The sequence below is a fragment of the Physeter macrocephalus genome, chromosome 4 (genome assembly GCF_002837175.3).
Source record: "Physeter macrocephalus isolate SW-GA chromosome 4, ASM283717v5, whole genome shotgun sequence".
Lineage (NCBI taxonomy): Eukaryota > Metazoa > Chordata > Mammalia > Artiodactyla > Physeteridae > Physeter > Physeter macrocephalus.
In genome coordinates this window covers 19,529,470-19,555,563 of record NC_041217.1, presented here as the reverse complement: position 1 = coordinate 19,555,563, position 26,094 = coordinate 19,529,470, and the positions used below count along the sequence as shown (strand labels likewise).

At 38.9% G+C, this 26,094-nt stretch overlaps 1 protein-coding gene across 7 annotated transcripts in view; it reads right to left on the bottom strand.

Moving 5' to 3' along the window:
• Positions 1–5,040: 5,040 nt before the first annotated feature.
• The window catches only part of MARK1 (microtubule affinity regulating kinase 1), a 164,758-nt gene continuing 143,704 nt past the window's right edge, over positions 5,041–26,094 (bottom strand). For 2 of the 7 annotated variants that reach the window (XM_024130567.3, XM_028488347.2), the window contains exons 11-18: positions 25,651–25,763; positions 22,905–23,058; positions 22,405–22,598; positions 18,239–18,339; positions 16,795–16,959; positions 15,556–15,810; positions 9,512–9,556; positions 5,041–5,681 (exon numbers count right to left, since the gene is read on the bottom strand). In XM_024130567.3, the coding sequence (XP_023986335.1) occupies positions 5,327–5,681; positions 9,512–9,556; positions 15,556–15,810; positions 16,795–16,959; positions 18,239–18,339; positions 22,405–22,598; positions 22,905–23,058; positions 25,651–25,763 (1,382 nt within the window). In that variant the 3' untranslated portion in view covers positions 5,041–5,326. Of the gene's footprint in view, positions 5,682–9,511; positions 9,557–14,630; positions 14,892–15,555; positions 15,811–16,794; positions 16,960–18,238; positions 18,340–22,404; positions 22,599–22,904; positions 23,059–25,650; positions 25,764–26,094 lie in introns of all 7 variants that reach the window. The other 5 variants (XR_008617023.1, XM_024130568.2, XM_024130569.3 and 2 more) reach the window with 5 other exon arrangements.

Here is a 26,094-nt window from a genome sequence, read left to right as displayed (position 1 = left end):
GCATGACCAGTTTGGGGGGATAGCTTAGATTCGGCATTATAAGAGCCTTTCAATCATGATATGTTGATTCTTGGACTAAGTTTATTATCAATTAATCTAGACATGGATAACAATAATCTATACAAATTTCTATGAGGGTTGAAAAATTTGTCCAAAGTGTTTATGGTGACATCAAACTTCAGAATGCCTCATGCAGAATAAATTAACTACCGATGGCATAAAGAAAAATAATCAACCCAATATAACTCAGGTTCCACCTTAATAAAATTAGCATTTTGAGAATCTATAGTAAACTTCAGTTGGCTTTGTTTATATATAAATAGACATGACTTGGGACATATGTTTAAAAATTTTTGATTTCTCACAATAAACAGGTGGGGTTTTCTATTGTTTTACTTGCTTTATTATATCCATGACACCATCTAAGTTAAAATATGACTTACCTAGAGATGATCTGAGACTAGTCTTCCTCAGCTTTTTTCAACTTCATATTTCAATTCAAAGTGAATATCACTAAAATTTCTTTTAACAGAAAGAAATTTTAGTGAGTGTACCATCAAATGTACCATTCAAACCACTGAGTGTAAGCTGAGTGAGCAGCAATTATTTAGGAAATTTTACAGAACATGTCTATTTGCAATAATAATACAGTTGAGCATTAGTTATCTAGGTAAAAGTTTTTTTTTTTTTTTTAAAGATGATGTCTTTTACATATGATATTCCATATCAACAAACAGTTTTTTGGGACTTATTTCCATAACATACAGTATGTGCTAAGCGTGTTGAAAAAAGTTGAAGTATGTACTGGCTGTAATATTACCAATTTTCTTTTCAGATAATTCCTCCTTATCATATACCCTTCTCCTTTCCACACCTCTTGCTTTATACTCATGAAAATGTAGTGTTCTGTTACATACAGAGAAAATGCAATGATGTAACAGACCAATGAGATGAATGAAAAAAATATTTAATTTTTAACCATGCTGGCTTTTAAAAAAATTGTATTAAAAATGTTATGTAGACCAGTTTCTATATAAATCTATGATCTCATTTTTTACAATAATTCAGTTAGAATATTAATATTTGCATGCTGGAAAACTTTTGAATGGAGGCTAGATATTGTGACTATTATTACCACGTCAGGTGATGCACACTTTGTAGTCCTATTAATATTCCTGAGGTCTGTTCTGGAACATGTTACTTAGAAATAGTTCTCCTGGATATTGCTTGTTAAACTTTGTTAAGCAGGACCAATGCAGTATTTAATCTAGGGCTAACTGGTTCCAACTACTGAGGCAAAACTGAGTACCCACTAACCCATGAATTATGAGGTTTTTCACCGTGGCTGATTGGAGCAGGCACTACTTCTGTATGAGGTCTGATGATTGTTCCGATTTTTCAGGTGGTTCTTTCATTGACTTCATGTAGTTTTCTCACATGCATGCACCAATCTCTGCATATCTCTGGGGTCTTGGTACAGCTCTCTCCCCTCCAGACTTTAGCTGTCTTGGTGTCCCTGGTCTCTCAGCTCTGACTCCTTAATGAAGAGCTTCCACTGCCATTTCCCCTCCATGTGCCACTACCCAGAAATTCTCCTGAGGCAGAGAGCTGGGTCAATCCCCGGGTTCACGTGTTTCCTCTTAGGCATCACTGTCCTCCATTGACCGATACACAATGTCCTGAAAACATTTCATCAAGATGAAAACATCGTATGAACCTGTTGTTTCATATATTTTTGTCTTTTTTTTTTTTTTCTTGTTTTAGGTGGAAGGATAACTCTGGTACTTGTTATCCATGTTAGATGAAAGTGGAAGTCTTCATACGCAAGCTGCAAACTTGAATCATATGCCAGGAAGCTCTTCGTGCCACCCACTCCTCCCTTTTATAGTCCATATCCTACTCCTGCTATCTTGTTGATACATTTTTTGAAAGGTCTCTCAAATACACCTTCCTTTTGATCCTGTGTTAACCACCTGTATCTAGACTATTTCATACATGCTTTATTGCTAATAGTCTCTGAAAAGATCTTCCTGGCGCTAGCTAGCCTTCAATCATCCCACAAATTTCTATTACAGATTTTTTTTTTTTTTACTGCTGTTTTCCCCGAACCTAGAATCTGATGTATATTGGTACTTGACAAAATTGCTGAATTAATGAATTGCTCTTCTTTTACAACCAATTTATTAGGTATTTCCTGGGCTTCAAAAGCACTAATTACTCCCCTCTAACCACAAGTCAAGTCCAAGCTGAGGCTGCCAAGCAATGCTTTACATAATCGTCTATCCAACAACTTAGGTGAACACTGTCAACTCCCTAGAACAAGTGGTTCATTTCTCACATTATCTTACAGCCATTATTAACTTCAAGCCTTTTCTCACATGTTCCTTCCATTCTGCCCCTTGAATTTTATCCATCCTCAAATCCCTTCCTTTCTCATGTTCATGCAGCACTCGCCCCTCTCTGAATTCTTATAGCATCTATTCTTTGTGATTGAGCACTTCCACTGTCTCCTATTTGAGTGCGTGTTTTTTTGCCTTGTGCATGTTTATATTTTGTCTTCCCAAATGGACCAAAATTTTGGAGAAGTAGGAACCCTCTTTTACAATTCCTTTATATACCTTAAGCCACAGTAGGTACCTCAATAGGTATTTTAAAAATGAAGGCAGAGATCTTGATTAACTGACACATGCTGTAAATCACTTATTTATAGTAAACTGACATCTCATTCATCACATGCCATTTTGTTGTCCACATTGTGAAATGGTACCACTGGTGAAAATCACTTCACAATGAGGTCTTTTGGGTTTTAAATCAAGGTCTGTCTTATTGGTTCAAGATTCTTGAGTATATTTCAGCTTATTATTTACCAAATTTTTATTTATCAAATTAAATACTGTGCCCAAGTCTCTACAAAATAATTTAATATTAGGGACGTTATAGCAAATCATACTTAAACAGAAATGAAGGAAATCCTGATATCACATAGCCAGTGAACATAAACTGGTATTTATTTATGCAAACATACTATAAAATTCCTCTAAATCTTCAAAAAAAAAAGTTATGTTGCCATATAAAATGGGAAAATCTGAAGTGAATATTAAGATTTCATTTTTAGTTCATAAAAAATATCAAAGTAAAATTCCTTGCCACAAACACAGAAGAGTTAACCAGAGTGAGAAAATGCGAAAGAACATCAGTTTTTTGCCTTGGAAAAGGCATGTCTCTTTTTTAAAAAGTGTTTTAATTGATAGGAACTCCAATAAAAAAGATTAAATTTTTCTTGTCATAATGACATCTTGGAAACCTACACAGCTTTCCCCCATCAACTAAATTTAGCACACACAAAATAAACTCCCCATACAGAATACTTTTGCCCTAGAAAACAGGTAATTCACATTCTGATAAAGAGCAAAAGACAAGTGCTTTATTATGAGAACTGTTCAAGTAAAATTTCAGTGTGCACCAGTGAAGGTGAATAAAGATTTGCGTCAATTGTTTTGAATGAACACTAGGTTAAAAAGGGGCTACACAGTTGTTGTTGGTTTTTTTTTTTTTTTTCCAAACACCATCCTTTGCTAAGGCAAAAATACACTTCATTTTAGAACAGAACTTTACAGAAGAAAGCTACATCACAGTACAGGACAGATCACCCTAGTCTGGAAGCCATCATGGAATGGAACATCACCTACGCTTAGAGCTTTCTAATGTAGGCTAGAATTACAGTATTTAATCACAGCTTTATTTTCCTTTAAACTGATAAAACTGGAATACACTTTCTATTTCTCAGGAGTGTGCAGATGGGGCCCATATGCTGATATTACAGTAATTACAACATTAAATAACATTGCACAGTCAACCTCCAAGGCTAATTCAGTAGAAAATAACAAGTATTAAAATGTACCTTTACTAGTGGTTTTACATCGCATATATCACTAATTATGAAAGAAAAGTAGGCAAATTACAAAGCTGCACATTATAGGCACAATGATGTGGAATAAATACAAGAAATCTGGCAAAATATTAAAAACAAACAGGTCACATGGGAACCAACTGAACAACCACATAAGCGTAAATCAATAATATACTGCTATAAATAGCATGTTTTGCTCGGAAGTCTCTTAAGTAATGACAGATACTACTGTGTCGGGGGTGGGTGAAGAGGCTGGGCGGAGCACGAGGCAAACGTTCCCAATGCCAGTTAATTCCTGAGGTGGCGTTATTTCTTAACTGATGCATTGATCAACACTGTAAAGATGAGTTTGTGCTACGAAACAGTCCCAATATTATTGTACTTCCGCAATTAACGTTGTAGGATTTGGAAGGCAGCAAACCTAAGTGACATTTTAAATTATAATAGCCAGATGAAGTATTGATTCTTTTTAATTTTGCTGCTACAATTAGCAGTGGGCCAGAAAATACCTTTTTTTTTTTTTTTTTTTTTTTTTTTGCGGTACGTGGGCCTCTCACTGTCCGCGGCACGTGGGATCTTCCCGGACCGGGGCACGAACCCGCGTCTCCTGCATTGGCAGGCGGACTCTCAACCACTGCGCCACCAGGGAAGCCCGGCCAGAAAATACTTTAATGTTCAAAAGAAATTTGATGTAGGTTTAACTTCTTCCCCAGTACTTCTTAGTTAGCTCAAGGCAAAGCTATTATTATTTTCATGTACTTTATTTTAAAAACGCTAAGTGCCAACACTGTAAACATTTTGTATCTTCTCAACGAAACCTTGTCTGATAACAAGGATAAGAGCAAAGATAAGCAGGAGTAATTCTGTGTATAATAAAGCTGATCTATTTATCAGCTTCTGATTTAAATTTAAATATGATTTAAAAATAATTTTTAAAAGTCCATGCTATAATTGTAAAGACTATTTCTGTGCACTTTTAATTGTGGACACAATTCTCAATTTTCAAAATTGCATGATGGAGGTAAGAATTTTAAAAACCCACCAGAATGTAAATAACAGAAAGAATATTTTCAACTCAAAGCATCAAACGTACATTTACGTGCAGAAATCTAGACAACTATACAGGTTTTTAAGCAATCATCTGTTTTATTATACAACTCTATAAACAGAAAATGAACAGAAATACACAATATACTTACCTGTACATGTGAACCTACTTTTTTAGCTACAGATATTTATTATAGTTCATACTGACTTTAACTTTACAGTTCATAACTATGTATAACCTTATTGCAGTAAGGGCAAAATCTACATGAGGAGATTCACAGGCCAATCACATTAAGCATTGCCAGTACATTCAAAAACTGTACCTCATATATGGATGTATCTTCCCTGATCCTGTAAATTTGAGTTTCTTTACAGCTTAAGCTCATTTGCTATTTTAGATGCAATGTTCTTAAAGGCAATAGAAGTCCCGGATATTCGCTTGAAGCGGACCCCATTGAGGGACAGCCGTGGCAACTTGCAGACCTCCATCTCCCACTGCACAAGGCTATCCTGCCTGGCATCCCCATGGACACAGAAAAGCAAAAACCTCTCTTTTTGTTCATAATCACAGTTATTTGCATCTAACACTTTCCGGATTTCTCTCATCATGTCACTGGGGTCCATCGAACTAGTGGTCTTCATACTCCACGTGAACCGCAAAGAACGTGGCTTGGAATCTCTACCCTCCTCCTTGTCTCTTTCTTTTGGTTCCCCTGTTGTACTTCTGGAATAAGAGGACAGAGGGGGAAAAAAATGAAAACAAAAATTCCATTCAGCAAAGAAATCAAACCACACATAAAATCTAAGTGGTCATAATCCAGTGCTTAATAAAACTACTCAGTTTGCAGACTGCCTTCAAGCAGATACAAAGATTTGTATCATCTTGCTGTTACACAAACCAGACTTCCAGGACGCCATCTGTTTTGACTTTTATTAATATCTTCCATTTAAAATAGCACATTTTCTTAAATATATTTGTTTGTGGGAAGTAAGTTTGCATCCAAAAGTAAAAAATCTAGTACTTTTCCTCCTTATTTCTCTGTTTAAGTTGGAAAATGCAGATCCTCCATTTTCTGCACATTTATACAAAATGGATACCACTAGCATGCTGCTTACAAATACACATTTTTGAAATACAATGAAAAATTTCCTTTCTTTTTTTACCTTTTTTGGGTAGGAGAAGGACTGGGGACAAGGAGAGCAGTAATGGCTACAGAGGGATTGCCTGTACCTGATGATGTTGAGAAAGAACGTGGTACTGCAACGGGGCAAAGACGTCAGGCCATACCACACGCAGGAGTGCAGACATCAGTTCTAATGATTTCAACGTTTTGCTAAAGATATCCTTACAATAGTCTACAAGGCTCCACATGACCTATACTCCAACTCCCAACCCCAACCCTTCATCTATTATTTTCCTCCTTGCTCATGCCCATCGAGACCCACTGGACTCCATACTATTCTCTGAACATACGGGGTATGATCTTGCCTTATGGCTCTAACACAGGCTGTTCCCTCTGCCACGAATGCTTTTCCCTCACATAGATGCATGACTAACTCCCTTACTTCTTTCAAGCTTCTGCTCACTTTCTCCATGTGGTCTAGCCTAACTACCCTACTGCACCCCCAGCTCCTACTCTGGCATGGCCAACCTCCTCACCCTGCTATTTTTTCCTCTATAGTACTTATCACATTCTTACATAGTATTTAATTCATTTATTTATTATGTTTATTATTTATTGTCTGTCTCCACCGCTAGATTGCAAAGGCCAGGAGGGTAAGGAGTTTTGTCTGTTTTGTTCACTGATACCTCTCAGACATTTAGAACTGTGCTAGGCAAACAGTAGATGATTAACACATATTTGTTAAATGAATGAACCTTATTGGATTTTCCTTATTGTAGGTCTCCCATAAATAATATAGTATCAGAAAACCTACTTCAAATAATCAAAGAAAGGTAAAATTCATAGATTACTTATGATTCAGAAGATGCTGTAATTAAATTTGTTGAGCAATTATCCAAAGATGTTACAATTTTAACTTGTTAATCTATCTCACTTACATGTGATTTAAAGAAAAAAATGATGTGCTTTGAAAGTTTATATTCTACTACATATTTTGTATCTGTTTATAGATTTTATATCACTATCATCATATAAAGTATATTCACGTACACATTTTTATGTATCCATTTCCATATGCTTTCCTCCTCATTCCTACATATCTGGGCTGACAAAGCTCTGCCAACTATGCAAGCTTGAGAAAAGCAGGAAAGGAGTAAGTACAGAAAATAAATTTCCAAAGTATGGAGAGTATTTATCTCAGTGGCTTCTCTATTATTCTCTTTTTTGCTCACTGAATCTAAGCCATGGCATCACAGGCCTCTGGGTGTGCAGATCCGACCCGTATCATTCACTGGGACCACATGTACAATGCGGGCCATGGAATCAGCCTGCTAGGGTGGGGACGCACCCACGACATCACTTGATTGAACACTCATTTTAAAAACAGAACTGATGGCTAGGAAATGTAAATTACTTTCCTGAGGTCATAGAGCTAATGAGTTGGAAAGCGAAGACTAGAAATCAGATGTTTTATTCCAAGTATAGTTTTCCTTCCATTCCATCAAGGAAACCTGGTGACCTTAAGACAACAGGCACATACAAGATATTTTTCTACCTGTATCTCAAAGGCATCAGCACTGGTAACGTTAACTGTAGAAAGTGCCTGGAAAGACTGACACCAATAGTAACAACTAACACCTACTGAGTACTTACTAGGTACCAGGAACTGTTCTAAGTGCCTAACGTGTATTATTTACTCATTTACCCCTCCCAGCAACCCTAGGAGGCAGTCAGAATGAGGACGCATGGGCACAGAGAGTTAAAGTAACTTCCCTAAAGGTACACAGCGAGGTAAGTGGTACGACACAGCCAACGCCCACGCGGTCTGCTATTCACCATCGTGCCCAACCATCCCTCCGAAAGGACAGAACCCCACTGTAACTGGTTTGGTCCCACCGATGCTCCTTACTGCTTCTTCATCTGTAAAATGGATACTTTTCACTTGGTTGTTATGAGGATTAAATGACCAGCCAGTACCTTACAGATAGTAGGTATCAAATAAGTTTGCTCAAAAGCAAAACAGACAAAAAACCGAAAAGCAAAATTCAACAATGACCAAACAAAAGAGACATGTAGTCACATTAAAAAGATAAATGCATGCAGATTAACTGCAACATCAGCAGCGACTTGTGACCCTACACACGATTAAATGTCTCAGAGGAAAATCGAGTAGAAAGACAGGATGAGATGCAAGAAGGGGGCTCAAGACTAAGTGACTAAGTGAGGGAGGAGTTGAAAACAAGAGTCCTGCATGTTTACTCAGCAGGCAGAAGGAAATGAAAACTATTTGTCCTGCCTCTCTTTGGCTCCCTACTATGGTGATTCAGGTACCTAACTCAAAAAAGAAATATTTCAACTACTATGACTAAACATATATACAGCACAGTTTGTAAAATAAAAAGACTACATAGGAATGCTCGCTGAAGTCTTTTCCATAGCTCATTGTGTTTTATGTTTCAAATAATTTTAAAAAGGAGAAATTAAACTGAGGCTTGTGTTTAGCTGGTCAGATATAATTCCTGAATGAAGGTGGGCCTCTGTCCTACTGAGGAACTGCTTGTTAAGGTTCTGAGATTTATACTGGACCCCTTAATGCTGGTGTACACTCGAAATAATTGAATGCCTTCGTTTCTTAAATTTCCCATTTATAAATATGAACACAAGTACTGACATGTCACTAATGCGGTCCCCAGACCAGCGGCATCAGTGCCCCTCCCTGATAATCACAAACCCTGGGGGTGGGGCTCAGCCACCTGCTTCCTCGAGCCCTCCGCCTCATCCTGAATGTGCTCAGGTTTGAGACCCACTGCCAGAACGAATACACAACCAGTATTAAATGTCAAGTAACCCATAAAGTACGGCAGGGTGAGAGTTTTGAAATGTGGTCCACCAATGAAGAGTCCCCTAAAATATATTACTGATATCACATCTTCCTATGTATTTGGTAACCTCCATGTTCTGCATTATTTGACTGAGACTAATTTTTTTCTTTTTTGCTGCACTGCGAGGCATGCGGGGGTCTTAGCTCCCCGACCAGGGATCGAACCCGTGTCCCCTGCAGTGGAAGTGCAGAGTCTTAACCACTGGACTGCCAGGGAAGTCCCAAGACTGATTTTATTTACATCATTTTAGTGAGAAAAGGATCAGTACATTTTAATCTATTAATGCTTCTGCTAAGACATGTTTTTTAAAGGACAGAAAGGCTATAAAGCATACAATTCAAAATAATGTTTAGGAAACACAAACTTAAAGTTAATAAACTTAATAAATGCTAGGCAACATTAGGAAAACCCATACCAATGTAAAATTTTAAATACACATACTATCTAGTTATTAGTTCTATCCATGTTTATTAAGTGCTGTAAGTATTTCAAAAGTACGTCTTCACACACAGGGACCTAACAGCGAAGTATTAATAGTGGCTCCTCACCTTGAAGTGTCGGCTCTGCCACTGGCTTCGCCTTCACTTGGATCCCTCAAAACAAAGTGAAGGTTGAGATTTAATGATAAAAGTGAAAAAAATACCAAGAAAACCTACATCTAAAATGATTTTAAAATAAACTTGTTGAGCAAACTTCTAGCAAGACAGATTTCTATGACTAGTCAGTCTAATACCATTTCTTATGTTTTTCATCATAACCACACTTGACTACCATTTATTGAGCGTCTACTGGGTATTGTCATAGAGGAGGTGCTAGGTGATGGTTTAGGATTTTTACGTGATCTTCCAATTCCCAGCCACGATTTTAAAGTCATAATTTACCTTTTGGTTTAGCTTAGTTCAATCTAAAGTCAAAACTATTTAATAATTATCGACAGCAAGATTTAACTTCATAATGGTTATTAAACATAATTTGAGTAGTCGCTCAATTTAGAAAAATATAAATTAATCTTGTAGTTAGAAATAAAGCTCAACACATAAGTATTTCTAAAAATAAATACTAGTTTTTAAATATGCAAGTAACTTATTTCAGAAGTTATGCTAATGATTCATGCACCTGATAAAATATTATAGCAAACCAAACAGCCTATCCAAGCAGGTGAGTCTAAAGACATGAATTCAAACTTAAACAGAAACATTGATCTTACCTGGACATCCACCTGTGAAGTAAAACCAGGAAAACTCCACTAATTGTTCTTTTGTTGAATGTAATTAGTATTTTTTAAGCCTGCCAAAATTTTAACTATTTGTCATTTTCAAAGGTAATTAAGTATCTAACATAGCAGTATCAAGTTATAAACCAGTTTAAATAGATTAAGAGAAGGCTGGTGATAGCAAAATACTATTAAATAGCTGGAAAAGTCACCAACTTAAACCCTTAAGTTCTTAATGTTTTAACCATTCCAGAAACATTTATATTATTTACATAAAATAAATTCAACAGGAATAAAATCAGTGCCACCTTCCTCATTCCCCAAATTAAGAAAATCCAGCAGTACAATAAGCTCTAAAACTTCAACTCATGGTTAAAAATATGAATGTCTTATATGCTTCTCAGGGTCCCTAACTATAGGGCTTTCTTGACAAAAGTATTATGTAAAAACCATTTTCCTATCTGAATTAAAAAGGATAATAAGATGTATTCTCACATTCAAATGGGGTTTCTTAAATTTCTATTTTTAATAACTAGCATTTTCATTGGGAAGTATAATAAAAGTTCAAAGCCATCTACACAAACCTATTTTTATTATAGCACACTGAAATAAACGAAACATTTTTTGAGCAGGCTCAAAGTGAAATGTATATTTCGAGTTACATGTAGATGTACTGATATATACTGAAGGGCAGTCCACCAGCTGGGCAAGAAAGATAATAATGCTGTTGATTCCTGCTGCTAAGATAAAATTCCTTTAGCAGGAAGGGACATACGTCTCACTGGACTTTTCTGTCCTATTTATACTTTGCCTTATGAATCACTGCTAGCAGACTGCTGCCCAAGTGTAAGCATTAGGAATGAAACACCCCTTAGACCCTACTTCCCCTGCTGTAATTGTGGAAATAGCAACTGACTCGTCACATCGTTTCCCATACCTTGTTCCTGCCTTCCTGGATGCCACTAGGAATACTGACTGGAAGAATTTCTGCTATTTGGCAATGGTTTCAAATAGTCCAGTTAAGTCAGCTGCAAGCAGCCATGGTGTGAGGCACCTAGGGGTACAGAACATGCTGCTGGCTGTAACAGCATATGCAGTGAAGCATGGTTCTCCAATATTTAAAACTTAAAGGAAAGCCAAATATCTTAATATAATCAGTTGAACGAATCAGGTTACTCCCTATGTAAGAACTATGGTTAAAAAATCATAAGGTTTCAAAAAAAGAAATCATAAGGTTTGATCCAATCTCCTGCTTGTACAGTAGGTATATAGCACTGATCCAAAGCAAATCGTTCTAAATGCTATTTAAAAGACTTTGGAAATAGTACGTCTACATTCTCCCTTGACAGATTAGTCTAGTGTAAATCACTTTCCTAATTAGAAAGTTCTTTCTTAAAACCAGAAAACAACTCTCTCATGTGGCCATTCTGGTGTCCAGCTTCTCACTGGCCAAGGAGAACTACTAGCTGGTTTCTTCTTTGCGATAATGGTTTTCAAATACATGAACGATTAACTCTGAACTATTCTTTATACTTCTTTTCTTAAAGCTTAATAACCCAAGTTCCTTTACTTTTTTCCCCTATAAAATCCTATTTTCTTCATCTTTTAAAGCCTTCAGTGGCACGCTGGGGACTCAGCTGGTCCCCGAGTCTGGAGGCGCCTTGGCCCCCGCACTGTGCTCAGAGCCAGCCCTGCCCGCCAGCACCCCGGGGGCCGGTGCGGGTCCCACGGGGGCGTCAGCGTGCGGCCCCATTTCTTCAGGCTTTAGGCAGAGTGAAGTGAGGAAGGCAAAGGGAACAGAGAGAAAGGCCGGGCTTGAACCCAGGATGGGATTAAGAAGACGAGACCAGTGGGAAGGATGATAACCTGACAGCTGAGTTGAGAATGTTAAATAATAAGGCACTGAGAGGCTCTCCAGCTTATCTCCAAGCCTCCAACCCCCGAAAGCTCAACACGCCTGACCCCGTCTGCCAGCTGCTAAAGAGCTCAGCAGGTTCATCCCCAGGGCGGAAACCCATGCTTGCTTGTCTTCCTGCATCAAGTCGTCAGGGGGTTATTAGATGGCGTCATCTTGAGCCACAAAATGCTACCCTTATGCACTGCTGCGAACGCAAACATACTTGTAAAGCCAAAGCTGTTCACAGGGTGACAAGTGGCCTCGGAGAAGAATTGAGCGTTTTTTCTCTTCTCTCACCAAATCCAGAATTAATTAAAATATGTTAAAAATCAAGACATTAAAAAACCCTATCTAATTTCTGACAAAGAACAGCAAACAACCTCCGCCCTCCCTTCTTTCCCTACCACGCCCCCCCCCCCGCCCCCCACCAAAACCCTCTACTAGATGACACTGTTCAAAGTGTAATAAGGGCATGGTGGAACCTTAGAAATTTCCATGCTAGCTCCCCTCACAGGCTGGGTCTGAACACTCCTATTCCCTCAACCTTGTTCTCTCTTTCAGAACCTGCCCGCTTCAGAGCACTTATCAGAATGTATTACAAGCTTATTTGTTTACTTTTTAAACTGTCTTCCACACTATTCATCTGCTCATGAGATGAATGTTTACGGAGTGCCAGAGTACGTGTCAGAGGAAGCACCCACTGCTCAGCAGGAGATTCAGCACAAAATACAGCAAGCCAACAAGCCTACTGCAAACCCCTGTTCTCACGGAGCACATCTCCCCGGCAGGGATGGACGATGAGCAACTACGTAAAGCAAACATACAATCTCAGGTCGTATTAAGTGCTACAGAGAAAAATAAAGCCGGAAAAGGGAGTGTTGGGAGGGAGAGGGGATGATTTACCACGTGGGGTTGAGGAAGGCCTCGCTGAGGAAGTGACAGTCCCGCAAAGAGCTGCAGGAGGTGTAGAAGCCAGCCGCGCAGGTATCAACGGAGTATGAAATCCTGAACAAGGGTGCCTGGTGTGCCCAAGGACAGTCAGGTGCCCTCTGGGGCTGGTGGCGAACCAGCAAGGGAAAGAGTGGGAGAAGATGAGGTCAGAGCAGGAACGGGTGGCCAGACTATGGAGACGACTGGGAGGCTCTGAACTGTATTCTGAGTGAGATGAAAAGCAAGCTGAGGATTTTAAATGGAGGACTTACACTGTTGTGAACAGAACTGGAGGACAAGGGCAGAAGCTAGGGGACCTGTGAGGAGGTGGAAGATCAACAGTGGTTTAGACGGCGAAGGCAGCGGTAGGAGTGCTGGAAGCAGCGAAATCCTGGAACTGCTGTGAAGGCAGAGCCAACACAGCCGCTCGTGGAACTGACATGTGGTACGAAGAAAGGAGGAGCGAAGGACAATCCAGCCTCAGGGTCTGCGCGACCAGAAGGATGGTGTCGCCATTACCTAAAATGATGAAGGAGGCGGGGGGGCCAGTTAGAGGCAGAGAAGCGAGAGCTGCATTCTGGACAGGTTCTGTTTGAGAGTCTATTACACACCCAGGTGGACAGGCAGAGCAGACTACTGGGTACAGGAGGCTGTCCTTCAGAGGAGCGGCCTGGGCTACGAAATCTAAGCTGGGACTGTTAACACATGATGGAGTTTGATGTCACGGGTCTGAATGAGAGCACCAACAGAGTGAGGATAACCAGAGAAGAGAATGTGTCCAAAGACCATGCCCTGGGGTAGGCTGGCATTTAGAGGTCAGGGGGAAGGGCAAAGAGACCTGAAAGAACCAGCAAAGGAGACTGAGAAGGGATAGGGAGCCTGAGAGGGCAGAAGCCAAGTAAGGAAAAGGTTTCAGCTTTGTGGAGTGTCGTGAGACCATCAGCGACTCGCAGGAATGGAGGGGCTGTATCAAGAGCAGCGGGTAGAGGGCCCGGCACGTAGTAGGTCTTCACATTTGTTGAATGCCTACACGGCAATCTTCTTGTCTGGTGTTCCTTACTACATTCCCTCTAGAATCTAAATTTTTATGGCAAAGTAAAGAGCAATATTTTGCCTAATGCTTAATGTACAGTTAGTAATCAAGCATTAAACTCAAAACCTGTTTTTCTTCACCTTAAAATTAATCGTGGCTTAACCAGGAGAAAGTACCGGGTTTTAAACATGGATTTATATTGTCAGCCAAATTCCAACTACTGATAACCTAACTACTACCCTGCTGACGGCCAGCCAGCACCCCTGTCCCGCTGTCCCGCTGACTCTGCGGGGGAGCTTTCAGGTCTTTCTCTGTCGATGTGTCATGGTAACTGCCCAAGCGGTACAAAATCTCAGACTGATACGGTTAGAAACAGCCGTTGCATGGGGTATATTTAAAGTAATAAATTCAGCTGTGTGATCTTGGGCAAACTGATCCATGAACAGAGTCTATAAACAGATCCAAGAAAAGGTGAGAGGCTAAGGACACTGCTTCTCTTTTCCACACGCACTATCTGAAATCCTAGGAACGCTAAAAACATTGAAAATTAAGTACCGAAGTACTATTTTTGCTGCAAGTATAAAACTTTCTTACCCATAACTTCTTATTTCCTCAAACAACTGCCTGGTACGGAGCCTGAGCTTCCCTCCCGAGCCAGGAACCCCACAGTGCCTTGTCTGCACTCTCCTTTCTGTTCACGTTCATTGTATATCGTGGCTGGTGGTGTCCGGTCTGATCCTTTTGGGGCTACCCGAATCTTGAGGGCACAGACGCTGTCTCTTTATCTTTGAATCCTGCTCGGCACCTGGCACAGGGCTTGGTTCATACGGGACTTTCATGGGCTTTTAGTAGGACCTGATAGCACACCAAACTTACGTCAACCTGCACTGTGTTCAGCAACTTGTATAATCAATGTGTATTACCCACTTATGCTTAATTTTCAGAAAAGGGTACAATTTCATTATTCTACTGGATTAGGTTACTACACTTGCATTCATTTTGTGTTTACTGTGTTCTGATGTTAGGATTTTATGATGTTAAATTACATAAGTAATCTCTGTGATTCCAATACATAGGCTTTTTATAAGGAAGAATAAAAGGTAAACGATATATATATATTATGTATATATATTATTAGTGAGCAATTGAAGAGTATTCTTAAGAAATACTATTTGAAGGATAAAGGTAAAGTCATATTTAATTCCTTTTTCTAAATCAAGGTTTTTAAGTAGGGGATACTCTGTTCGAACACACATTTTCGATGTCAAGTTTTGCTCTTTCTGCTCTATTCTATAGTATTCTTAAATTCTCATTTTGTTCTTTCGTTTTTCTTTCTTTTCCTTAAGGGAACAGACTTTATGTCTTCCTTGATCTTTTTCTTCCAACTTCTGTAAAAGAGCATGTCTAATGAAATGTCATAAAACCATTTTGGAAAATCACTGTAGAGACTAAAGAAAACAACGAATCTTCTTTGTTAATTCCTAGAGGACAGAAAACACCACAATATGTTGGTACTGACCTGCGGACGAATTTGGACGTTATTTTGCTTATGATACCAGTTGACGTGCCCCTCCTGGCGTGTGCAAATGCCCCCGTTTCATGCGAGGGGGAAGCGGGCGGCCCGTTGTAGGCAGCACCGCGGCGCTCGCGGAGCTGCTCCCCATGGAAGGTGCTGCGGCTGGAGCTGCCCCGGGGGAAGCGGGTCCGGTCAGGGGTGGCGGCACTAATACTGTAAGCAGACGGGGAAGCAGCAGGCGCGCGCTGAGCTGTACTGCTGGGACACATTGAGACGTAGCTCTCAGAATGGTGACAGAGAAAGGTCTCACTCATGCTCAAAACCAGAAGAAAATTGCCATGGCTACTTTTATTCGGCCCTATTCTATTCTTTCCGTTACAGATGTGATGCATGGGTTGGCTGTAAGTACTGTTATCGCCAGAGACGGATGACATTTCAGATTCAAACTAAATGCCTTTTATAAAAATTTAGTTACTAACGATTAAGAAATTACTGAAATGGGGATACAACGATAAACACTCTTCAGTATCAGGAATGCCAGACAAGGGGCACTGCATGCAATTTTTTTTTTTTTTTTAACTATTCTCTTAAACCATTCAGCAATGTAGAACACAGATTTTACTGTTTATCAAAAAGCCTTTGAACTGAAGGCTCATTTCCTATTTATAATTTCGGCCTCAGTGATAGCAAAGGCTACAGGACACCACCAACATGATTAACAAATCTAACTATCAAACATTTTCCTGAATTTGAGAAATCTCAACATACAGAAATAGCAGAAAAATAGTCATTTAACTTTATAACTGAAAGGGCTCTTCATGATCATCTGTTTCACTACTGACAGGAAAACTAAAAGTTCTTCTTAAGAACAAGTGACTGGCCAGAGCCGAGAAGATTAACCAGGTCTCAACCCCCAGTCTCGTGGGTTTTTGTTTGTTTTTAAACCATAAAAACTCAATTTAACTGAATGATAAATTTGGCCACAACCTTTTACTCTATGGAGGGATTTAAAACAAAACCCTTGAAGAAAATTCCTCCAGAAAATGATTTACATTGTAAGCAACATTTCTGATAACTGCTAGGGGACGTAGTAAGTTTATGTTACAATTCAACTTTACCTCTGCCACAAACACTGAGTCTTCAAAAAGCTCATAATATGATGGCTATCTTGTATTTTTGTATGGTGCGACATTTTTTAAAACTCTTAACGACAAACAGAATGAGATGCAACCAGCGTGTTACCCGGGTCTGTAAGCTTCAGAGCTGTCTTTAATGGTCGGCAGTGTAACTTTCATAGGATGACCAGAGGCGGACACGGACTTCTGGTGGCGGGGTCGCGCTGAGGGGACAGCGGAAGCCACGGCAGAGCCTGCAGAAGATATGCTGCTCGCGGACATCTCCGTGAGGCTTTCAACATAAGACAGTTGAGAAGACCGTGGAATGTAAAAAAGAAGAAAAACTGCAGTTTACTAAAATTTAAGAACTAGATTTTTAAAAGTCTAAATTGACTAATACCTCTCATGACTGAAACACTTAGAAATCAACATTAGTGGTATTATTACTGACTAACAACAATATTCTTGTCCAAAGTGTACACGGTGAATTTACCACCACCTTCCATGGAAAAGATCTCACACACTCTTGTTCTATATAGGTGAATCTGAAAAGTATGACATTATTTTTATGGATAAAATGATTATGATTAGAGACAGTTTTCACTTTCCAGCAATCACAATTGGGTGTGACGTGTTGCTGTGGTTCATTGTCTGTTATTCAATAAGAATTCATAATTGTAGCAAAAATCCTATCTCTGGAAACATCATCAAAATACTTTTAATTCATATCTTTAATCAACAGGTTAAACTGTTATAGACTAAAGGAGCTGCAGATTACGATTTAGTACAGGAAAAAGAGTAAGTTAGAAATCAATTCCCAACAACCTTCCTAGCCTAAAGGATCTTAGGTCCAAGGAAGATTCATTTACCTTTCTATGCCTTATAATAACATTTACTTTAAATGCCTATTAACTGAGAGGAAACAAGTGTAAGAATGGTCTGTCCAGTCTGCTGAAATGACTAGGGATGGAACTAAATGAAATTTTATTAGAAAAGACTCCCCCTGTCCTTTTGTAATATACTGATGAGCAGTCCTTAACTCACGATGAAAAGAACTTAGATTTTTTAAATAATAAAATATGATTTATCATATTTAAAATAAAACACTTTGAGAACTGTATGCTTCTCAATGATCAGTTGAAATGGCCACATTTCTTTAGAGGAAGGCAAACAAAGCCTTCACTATTTGGATATAATGCTGACTTGCTGGGGGGTGGGTGGGAAGGAAGAAGGTAAGGAGGAAGCAGCAAGGGTATAAAAGAGTAAGATTCAAATAATGAAGATCAGATTAGGATGCTATGATAGGTTTTGCTATAGGGAATCATTTACTATCATATTTTATTCAGAAAAATCACAGGTTAAGACATTTATCTCCTGTTTTCCCTAAATATTTTTCCATTGCTCCATTCTGGTACAGATGAGGAGGTGCCTTAGTAAGAATGGTTGGTTGCAATCTAACTAGCTGTTTTGTGTTTCCGTTCCTCTTGACCCATTCAGCTACAGGAGTTTTACCCAGAGCACTAATGCAAAGCAATGACAAAGGTAGCCCTGCCTGTCACTGTGACAGTTACCTGCTGTCTTTTCCATTCTGCAATGCTGTGTATCGATCTGTGGTTCTTTCACAGACGTATGTATTCCTTCTTGCCATGCTACCTCCAGGATACACATTGTTCTTTAAGAAGGAAAAAAAAACACATTAAAATATTCTAACTGTATTTGTGGAAAATCAGAGAAGTGAATTTAAGCTGCAAATAACTGAAAAAAATCTGTGGTAGAATTTTAATTCATCAGAATCTTATATTAACAAGTTCTATCTCCCACCCCTCTCCCTTGTAGGAATAAAAGGCAAAGCATAGCAAGCATCGCGCAGTTTTCTTAGCTTACTGTCCTACAGCAGTGGTGAACAGTTGTTTGGAAAAAGCTGGGTTTTATTCATGCCTTTGCAAGCTGGTGATAGGGAGAAGGCCAGGAGAGTGGCACAGGCAGCTTGAGGGGACTATGCATGAGAGACACCCCACACTATCATCACAAACAGGAAACCTGGGGCCCTGAAGATGGAAGGCCACCTGGAAGCCTGTGGGTGAACCTTCTGCACCTGCTTGGGAAAACCCCACAGCCACTGGTCATGTTAAGAGACCAAAGCTCCAGGATCACAGGCAGGCCCAGCTGAGGACACCAACACTGTGTGCAGTGCCACCCTGGGAATACTTCCTCTTTTCAGCTACACAGATATACAGTGTTTTTTTTTTAACTAATAAATTCCTAATTTTTGAACATTTAATTATTTCCTACTTTGCTCTTATAGACTACTGAGGAGATTTAACTGGAGATTAAAAATTTAGAGGAGAGGGCTTCCCTGGTGGTGCAGTGGTTAAGAATCCACCTGCCAATGCAGGGGACACAGGTTCGAGCAGTGGTCTGGGAAGATCCCACATGCCGTGGAGCAACTAAGCCCGTGCGCCACAACTACTGAGCCTGCGCTCTAGAGCCTGCGAGCCACAACTACTGAGCCTGTGTGCCACAACTACTAAAGCCTGCATGCCTAGAGCCCGTGCTCCACAACAAGAGAAGACACCGCAATGAGGAACCCGCACACCACAACGAAGAGTAGCCCCTGCTCGCCGCAATTAGAGAAAGCCCATGTGTAGCAACGAAGACCCAACACAGCCAAAATTGAATGAATGAATGAATTTATTAAAAAAAAATTTAGAAGAAAAATCCTGGAAATAACAGAAAATAGGGAAAAATCCTGGAAAAGTATAAAACCACCAAGATATTACTAGAAGTCTGTAAAATTATCCCATGGGCACCAAATGTAGCAATATAAGAATATTCACTTTTGATAATTTCACTGTTTTGGCTGAAGTGTCACATGAGTAACCTAATTTTGAACAAACTCCTTGTCAGATCATGCTACCATACATCCTTTAGAGACCTCTAAAACGTTTCTGGCTGTCTTCAGTAGTAACACTACTTTCCTTCTCAAAGTGTGGTGGGTGAACAGTTTCTCCTTCAAAACTGTGCCTTCCAGGTTTCTGATCCTCACAAGCTGCCTCCCTGGCCTTGTCCCTTTGATGGCAGTGATGCTAACACTAAGTGGCTAAGAGAAGAATTTCTCTACCAGAATCTTTTGGCTTATGTTTAAAAAAAAAAGATAAGTAAGTGTGGCATAGTTAGTTTAAATTTAAACCAATGCCTTGGTTTTTATGCCTTTTTAAAATTAATAAATATGCTTTGAATACCCACTATGTGCATGAGCACTAATGATTCTGAGGAAGCTACTGAGTCAGTGTGTAAGAGGAGAACATAAATATGGGGAAACACAGTGAACAATGCAAGGCAGCATATGGCTACGAGCTAAATAACGTGGTCCAGCAATCAGAAAGGCCAACAAGATCACTTTGGAGTGTTCAGTCCTAGGAGGCTCCATCCAGGAGGCAGGACTCGAAATGATCTATAGAAACGGGATTTTCATAATGTGCAGGGGGAACTTTAAGCTGGAGCACTGCATAAAGACAGGGGTGGAAACAGCTGAGAATATCCATGGGAAAATATGACCAGGTTGAATTGAATGACAGGTAATCTAGCAGAGTAGCAGGAACTAGGGGATGGAATTCTTTCTTTCTGTTATATGGGTGATGACACTCTGGAAACTGTCCTCTAGTTGCTGTTTAGATAAGAGGAAATGATGACTTGTCTAAAAAACTACTTATAAAAAATGTATTAAATCTATTATAGTTAAATCATTTCCAAACAGACCAGCTGGAATGTAAGTGGCTATATCCATTCATCCTTAAAGTTGTTATATACATCTGTTTCATAGACCAGAAGGTGATGATCAAATCACATATTTTTTAAAAAATATGGTTTCCATTAACTGTGTAAGACAATGACTATTGGGGAGTTTAACCCATTTACAATTAAGGTTATGCTGGGCTTTCTGGTACCTTATTTCATGTTTCTATTTAAAGTGTTTTTATGTTTTCTCTCTCCTTTCCTACTTTCCATAAGCTAAATCAATTCCTTTTCTTCTGTTGGTTTATTGTTTTTTTTGTTTTTGTTTTGCAGTATGCGGGCCTCTCACTGTTGTGGCCTCTCCCGTTGCGGAGCACAGGCTCCGGAAGCGCAGGCTCAGCGGCCATGGCTCACGGGCCCAGCCGCTCCGCGGCACATGGGATCTTCCCGGACCAGGGCACGAACCCGTGTCCCCTGCATCGGCAGGCGGGCTCTCAGCAACTGCGCCACCAGGGAAGCCCTCTTCTGTTGGTTTAAAAGTTATACATTTTATTTTTGTCCTTTTATTTCTTGCCCTTAAGTTCCTGAATTCTACAGTCATCCCTCAGCATCCGCTGGGGATTGGCTCCAGGACTCCCTGTGGATTCCAAGATTTATAGAGGCTCAAGTCCCTTACATAAAGTGGCTGAGTATAGTTGGCCCTCTGTATCCACAGGTCCCGTGTCTTCAGGTTCAACCAAACATGCATGGACAGTGAGGGCCAACTGTACTGATTTCTTACACTTACCCCTATCTTCCCTTCCAAGGCATATGCTTTTTCCTTTTAATTTCTATCCCTATCCTCACTTCCTGGATATTATCCAGAATTTTGGTTCTGAATTTTCATTATTTTTTTTTCTTTTTTGTGTATGTTACCACATACATACTTTAATAAGTTAGTTGATTGCTTTCAATTCCCATATATTTTACAGCAAAACTCTAGATACCTTTCTCTTACTATAAGAGTACTTCCTCAAACAGTACCGTGTTTTCAAATGGGTCACTGTATCACAAGAGTTGAGGTACTTTATTCATAAGAATATGCTTATTGTATCTTTATGTTTAAATGACAGTTTGGTTGGGTATAAAATTCTGTGTTCAATGTGCTTTTCTTTTGATACTTTAAAAAGATATATATTTTTTATCCATTTATCTTCCTGCATCCATCTTACTGTTGAGAAATCAGATGTCAGTCTGCATCTTGCTCCTTTTAAGGTCACCTGCTTTCTCATTCTGGGACCTTTGAAGTTTTTCCTCTTTGCTTTTGGTATCCATATATCCCACTTTAACGAGCCCAGGAGTAGGTTTTCCTTCTTGCTTCTGTTTTCCCTTTTGAGACCTTTTAATATGAAGTTTTCCATCTTTTAAAATTATTATTTCTTCTTCAAATATTTCTTCCCTTTCATTTTGCCCCTTTTCCTTTCTATACTCCTATTTCCTAAATGTCACTAATTCTACTTCTATCCTTTGTATATCTTAGTTTTCTTTTATATTTTCTCTTTATTCTTTGCTGCTGTCTTATAGGGGGACGTCTCAATTTATCTTCCAGCTCCCATTATATAATTTCTATAGTTTGCTGTTTTAAGTGGATAATGGGAGCTAACTCTATAAAGTAATTATTGTTGTAGTCTGCCTTCATTGAACAGTTTATTTGTAAACATAAAATTAAATGCACCAATATAATATACTATCAAGTAAATATTACAAACATGAAAACTGAGGCAGGAAAGTTTAATGTACTGTTTTGTGGTAAGGTTAAATGTTATTTTAAGAACTCAGATTTTTTTTCTTAAATTTCATTTATTAGAAGCTTGGCCCCCTTTGCACGTTCTTTAAATGTATGATTCACTTTAATATTTTTAAACTTGAAAAGAAAAGATAAAATTAAAAAAAATCTTTAAACAAAAAAATTCTGACAACAAATAACTACAGCATATTGCAATATGCCAGAATATTTACTCACACTTGGAATAGTTGAAGACTTTTTCCTTTCTGGCCCTACAAGAGGGCTTGTAGTCATCTCACTTTTTGAACCAACTGTTGTGCTGCCAAGTTTACGAGCCACATCTTTGTCCCACTCCTCTTTCTGTTCACTTTCCACACTGTTAGCCTGAGGCCTTTTGGTATATGATACGGCAGGGGGAATGGATGGACCAGCTGTAATTTTTAAAAAAGCATAATTAGCTGAAAAGCAACTGACATATTTTCTGCTAACGAACAAAAACTCTGTATTAAAAATATTTTTATTTGCATACTTTACACTCTGAATGAAGATTAAACTGTTTGATTACAAAAATTAGGTCAGCCCCTGAAAACAGGATTATATTTATCATTCAACAATATAAACCTGTGATAACTGGGAATGATACAAGAACATAAACATGTGAACTATATAATGCTTAACAAAAAATGCAAATTTGGGCAGACTCAGTCTGTCTTTCCACATATTTGACTTTCCCCCACCATGATCACTAAAGCGTCGTTGCTTCTGATTTGCTGAGATGCTCCGCTGGACCTTCAGGTGAGCAGGGGACTGCAGAGTGCTGTTGTTTAAGTCACTGTTGGGCCGTGACCTCTGACACAAGTTTCCACTGGATAATGATTCACCACCTTCAAACTATAAGAAGAAAGACCACTAGCATTTTAAAATTAAAAAAAGTTCATAGAAACAATATGCACGCTTGATATTTCTAATTTATTCCAAGTGGTACATGGAGTAATCAGAACTAAGAAAATTAAAAAGTTTGGATACAGAACTGCAAGTTGGCAAACAGGAAGGGAGAGAACTGGATACAACATCGTTCCACAAGTACATGTCATCTTCTGTTATCTTGTACAAATGGCTTTGGGTCCTTCTGGGTCCAAATAATAGCTACCAATTATTGAATGGTTATTATATACTAGCCGCCATGCTGAACTTTTTATATATGTTACTTTGTTTAATTATTACAACAAACCTATGATCTATTAACCTGCACTTTTTAGATGGAAAAACTGAGGTTAAGAGATTCAAGAGACATCTTTGGGATTCGAATTCAGGTATAGTTGAGATTCAAACTTAGGATGAAATCTAAAATTTTAACTTCATACACACACACAAACACACACACATTTTTTGTTTTGTTTTGCTTTCTCCACCACATTTACAGAACAAAATTTGGTTTATTCGCTCTGATCAAGAAATTGCATCTGCTTAGAGCTAAGCATGGTGTACTGGGGATTGATACACTTTCCCTCTCTCTGTAACAAAGAAGTATTTTGTTGCCAGCAAACTTCTGACTGAATCACTGGCATTCTAATGGGAAATCTAAATTCATATGTAAAGTTGCTAATGATAAAGAGCAGAGAAATACTGATGATGAAAATTTTAATAGATAACAGCTAACACAGAGCACATAGTAGTGTGCCAGGAGCTGTTCTGAGGACGTGAGAAGTATTAATTCCTTTAAACCCTCTCAGTGACCCTAAGAGATGGGTACTACTGTCATCCTCATTTTAGAGATCAGGAAACTGAGGCACAGAGAAATTAAGTAAATTGCCTAAGTCACACAGCTAGTTAGTGGCTGTGCTGGGGTGGGGGAGGGGTGGGAATTCAAACCCAGTGACCCTGGCTCCAAAGTTCAGGCTCTTACTACTTATAGTAGCTTCATTCATTTATATTCAATGCAATTCAAACTTCATTTTAACTCATGCGCAGGCTGGGTTGTATGCTTATAAAATTAGTGTTTCCTTTATACTTAAATTAATTGGAAAATTAAAGATCTCAGGAGTGAAATCTAAAATCTAGGTAGAGACAGTTCAAAGACTTTAGAGATAACCATTTGTACTATTTCCCACTTCTTAAAATTCTCTTGGCTTGGCTTCTTTGATGCCACTTCCCTAGGTATTAGCTTCTCTACTGAAGATCCCTCTCCTCCGCTACAGTAGTACCTACCTGGTAGGGTCATTGAGAGGATTAGATGAATTAATACATGTAAAGTCCTTAAAACAGTTCCTGGCACATTACTGTGTGGCCCTCTGATGATGAATCCCAAATCTATTCATGCTATTCAACTCATTCCCTTCAGATCCAGATCTTTATATCCAAATGTCTACTGAACAGCTCCAACCAACAGGAATCTCAAATTCAACCACCCGGAACTGAACAAACCTCCCATCTTCCCCCTAAGGTTCACTCTTTTCCTATCTTGGCAAATACATCTTACAAAATCAGTCACCTATGCTAGGAATCTGAGAGTCTCTTATCCTTCATTTCCAACAGGTTATCAAATACTGTTAATTCAACCTCTTACATGTCTTGGCCTGTTGTGGGTGCCTGTCCCCTTATGTCCCTGAGTATCCTGTACATCCCCCTAATCAGAGCACGTTCCACACTGTACCACACTGTGGACCGATTCTCTCCTGTCTAGACTGATGGCTCCTTGACAGCAGAGACCTTCTAGTCTTTCTATTCCAGTACTTAGCATAGTTTCTGGTACAGAGTAGGTTCAATAAATGTCAGCTGAATGTACTGATTCACTAATAGTTACTATCTAATTATAAATAATTTCATCCTATTCTACAAAATGCCTCCCACAGATGTCTAATTTTCAACCAACTGTCAAAGCTCTGGGTTGTTCTTGACTCTCGATTTATACCTTTATATTTGCTGTCCCAAAGCATCATCAAAGGTTCAATCACAATTGGCAGAGAGTCACTTCCTTACTCTCTCTCCCTATTATAGACCTCGACTGGCCTTGAGAATTTCCAATTGAACGTATCAAAACACTTGACACTCTACAAGACAAAATATATCACAAACACCAAACAACCTTTTCCTGGGTTCCCATCTATACATTTTGTTTTCAATGCTGTCACCTCCTTTTGTTTCAGTTGCTGTCTTTTCCGCTCACCCAAAATAACTGTGTTACCTCTGGCAGGGCTGTTGCACTTGGGCTGCCAGAGCCATTCTCAAAGACGTGACTGTGAACAGGGCCTCTCAGAGCAGCAAGGCACTACGCCTGCTCTTTCAAAACAGAATCTCTCAGTATTCGGAAATAAGGTTAGTTCACAACTCAGCAACTTGAATTTTGAATTCTGATAAATAAGAATTTAGGGTCTTTGTATTTTTGATACAACCTAAAATATATTTGCTAACATTATATCTATACTTAGCTGTGACTTAGCTCAAGAAATAACTCACATTAATCTGAAAAGGTGAAAAACTTACTTCAGGTGGTTTTCTACCTAGAAGAATATAAGTAGCCATGACTTCATCATATTTCTGATTTATTAAGGCATCATTTATCTCATCTCGTGCAAAACCCATGGTGACCATGATGTCTAGAAATAAAAAACAACAAAATTCAAATTTTCTGAAAATGGGTTTATTTTAGTAAAGAAACCAACAAAAATGGGCAAGTTTGCCCACATCAGATATGAAAACTAAATTTTGAAAATTTAAAGTGTAACTTTAATTATAAAACCTCTGGATTACTAATATACAGACACTGTGTAGTTACAGATACTGTACATCCCCAATTTTTCATGCAGAAATTATCTACATTGTGGGTTAATATATTCACAGGCTACTCCATTTCTCATTGCCCAGTACATCCTTGAGCTGAGTTCCTTTATCCAGCTAGACGTAGTATCTGTCTCTCTGTGACACACA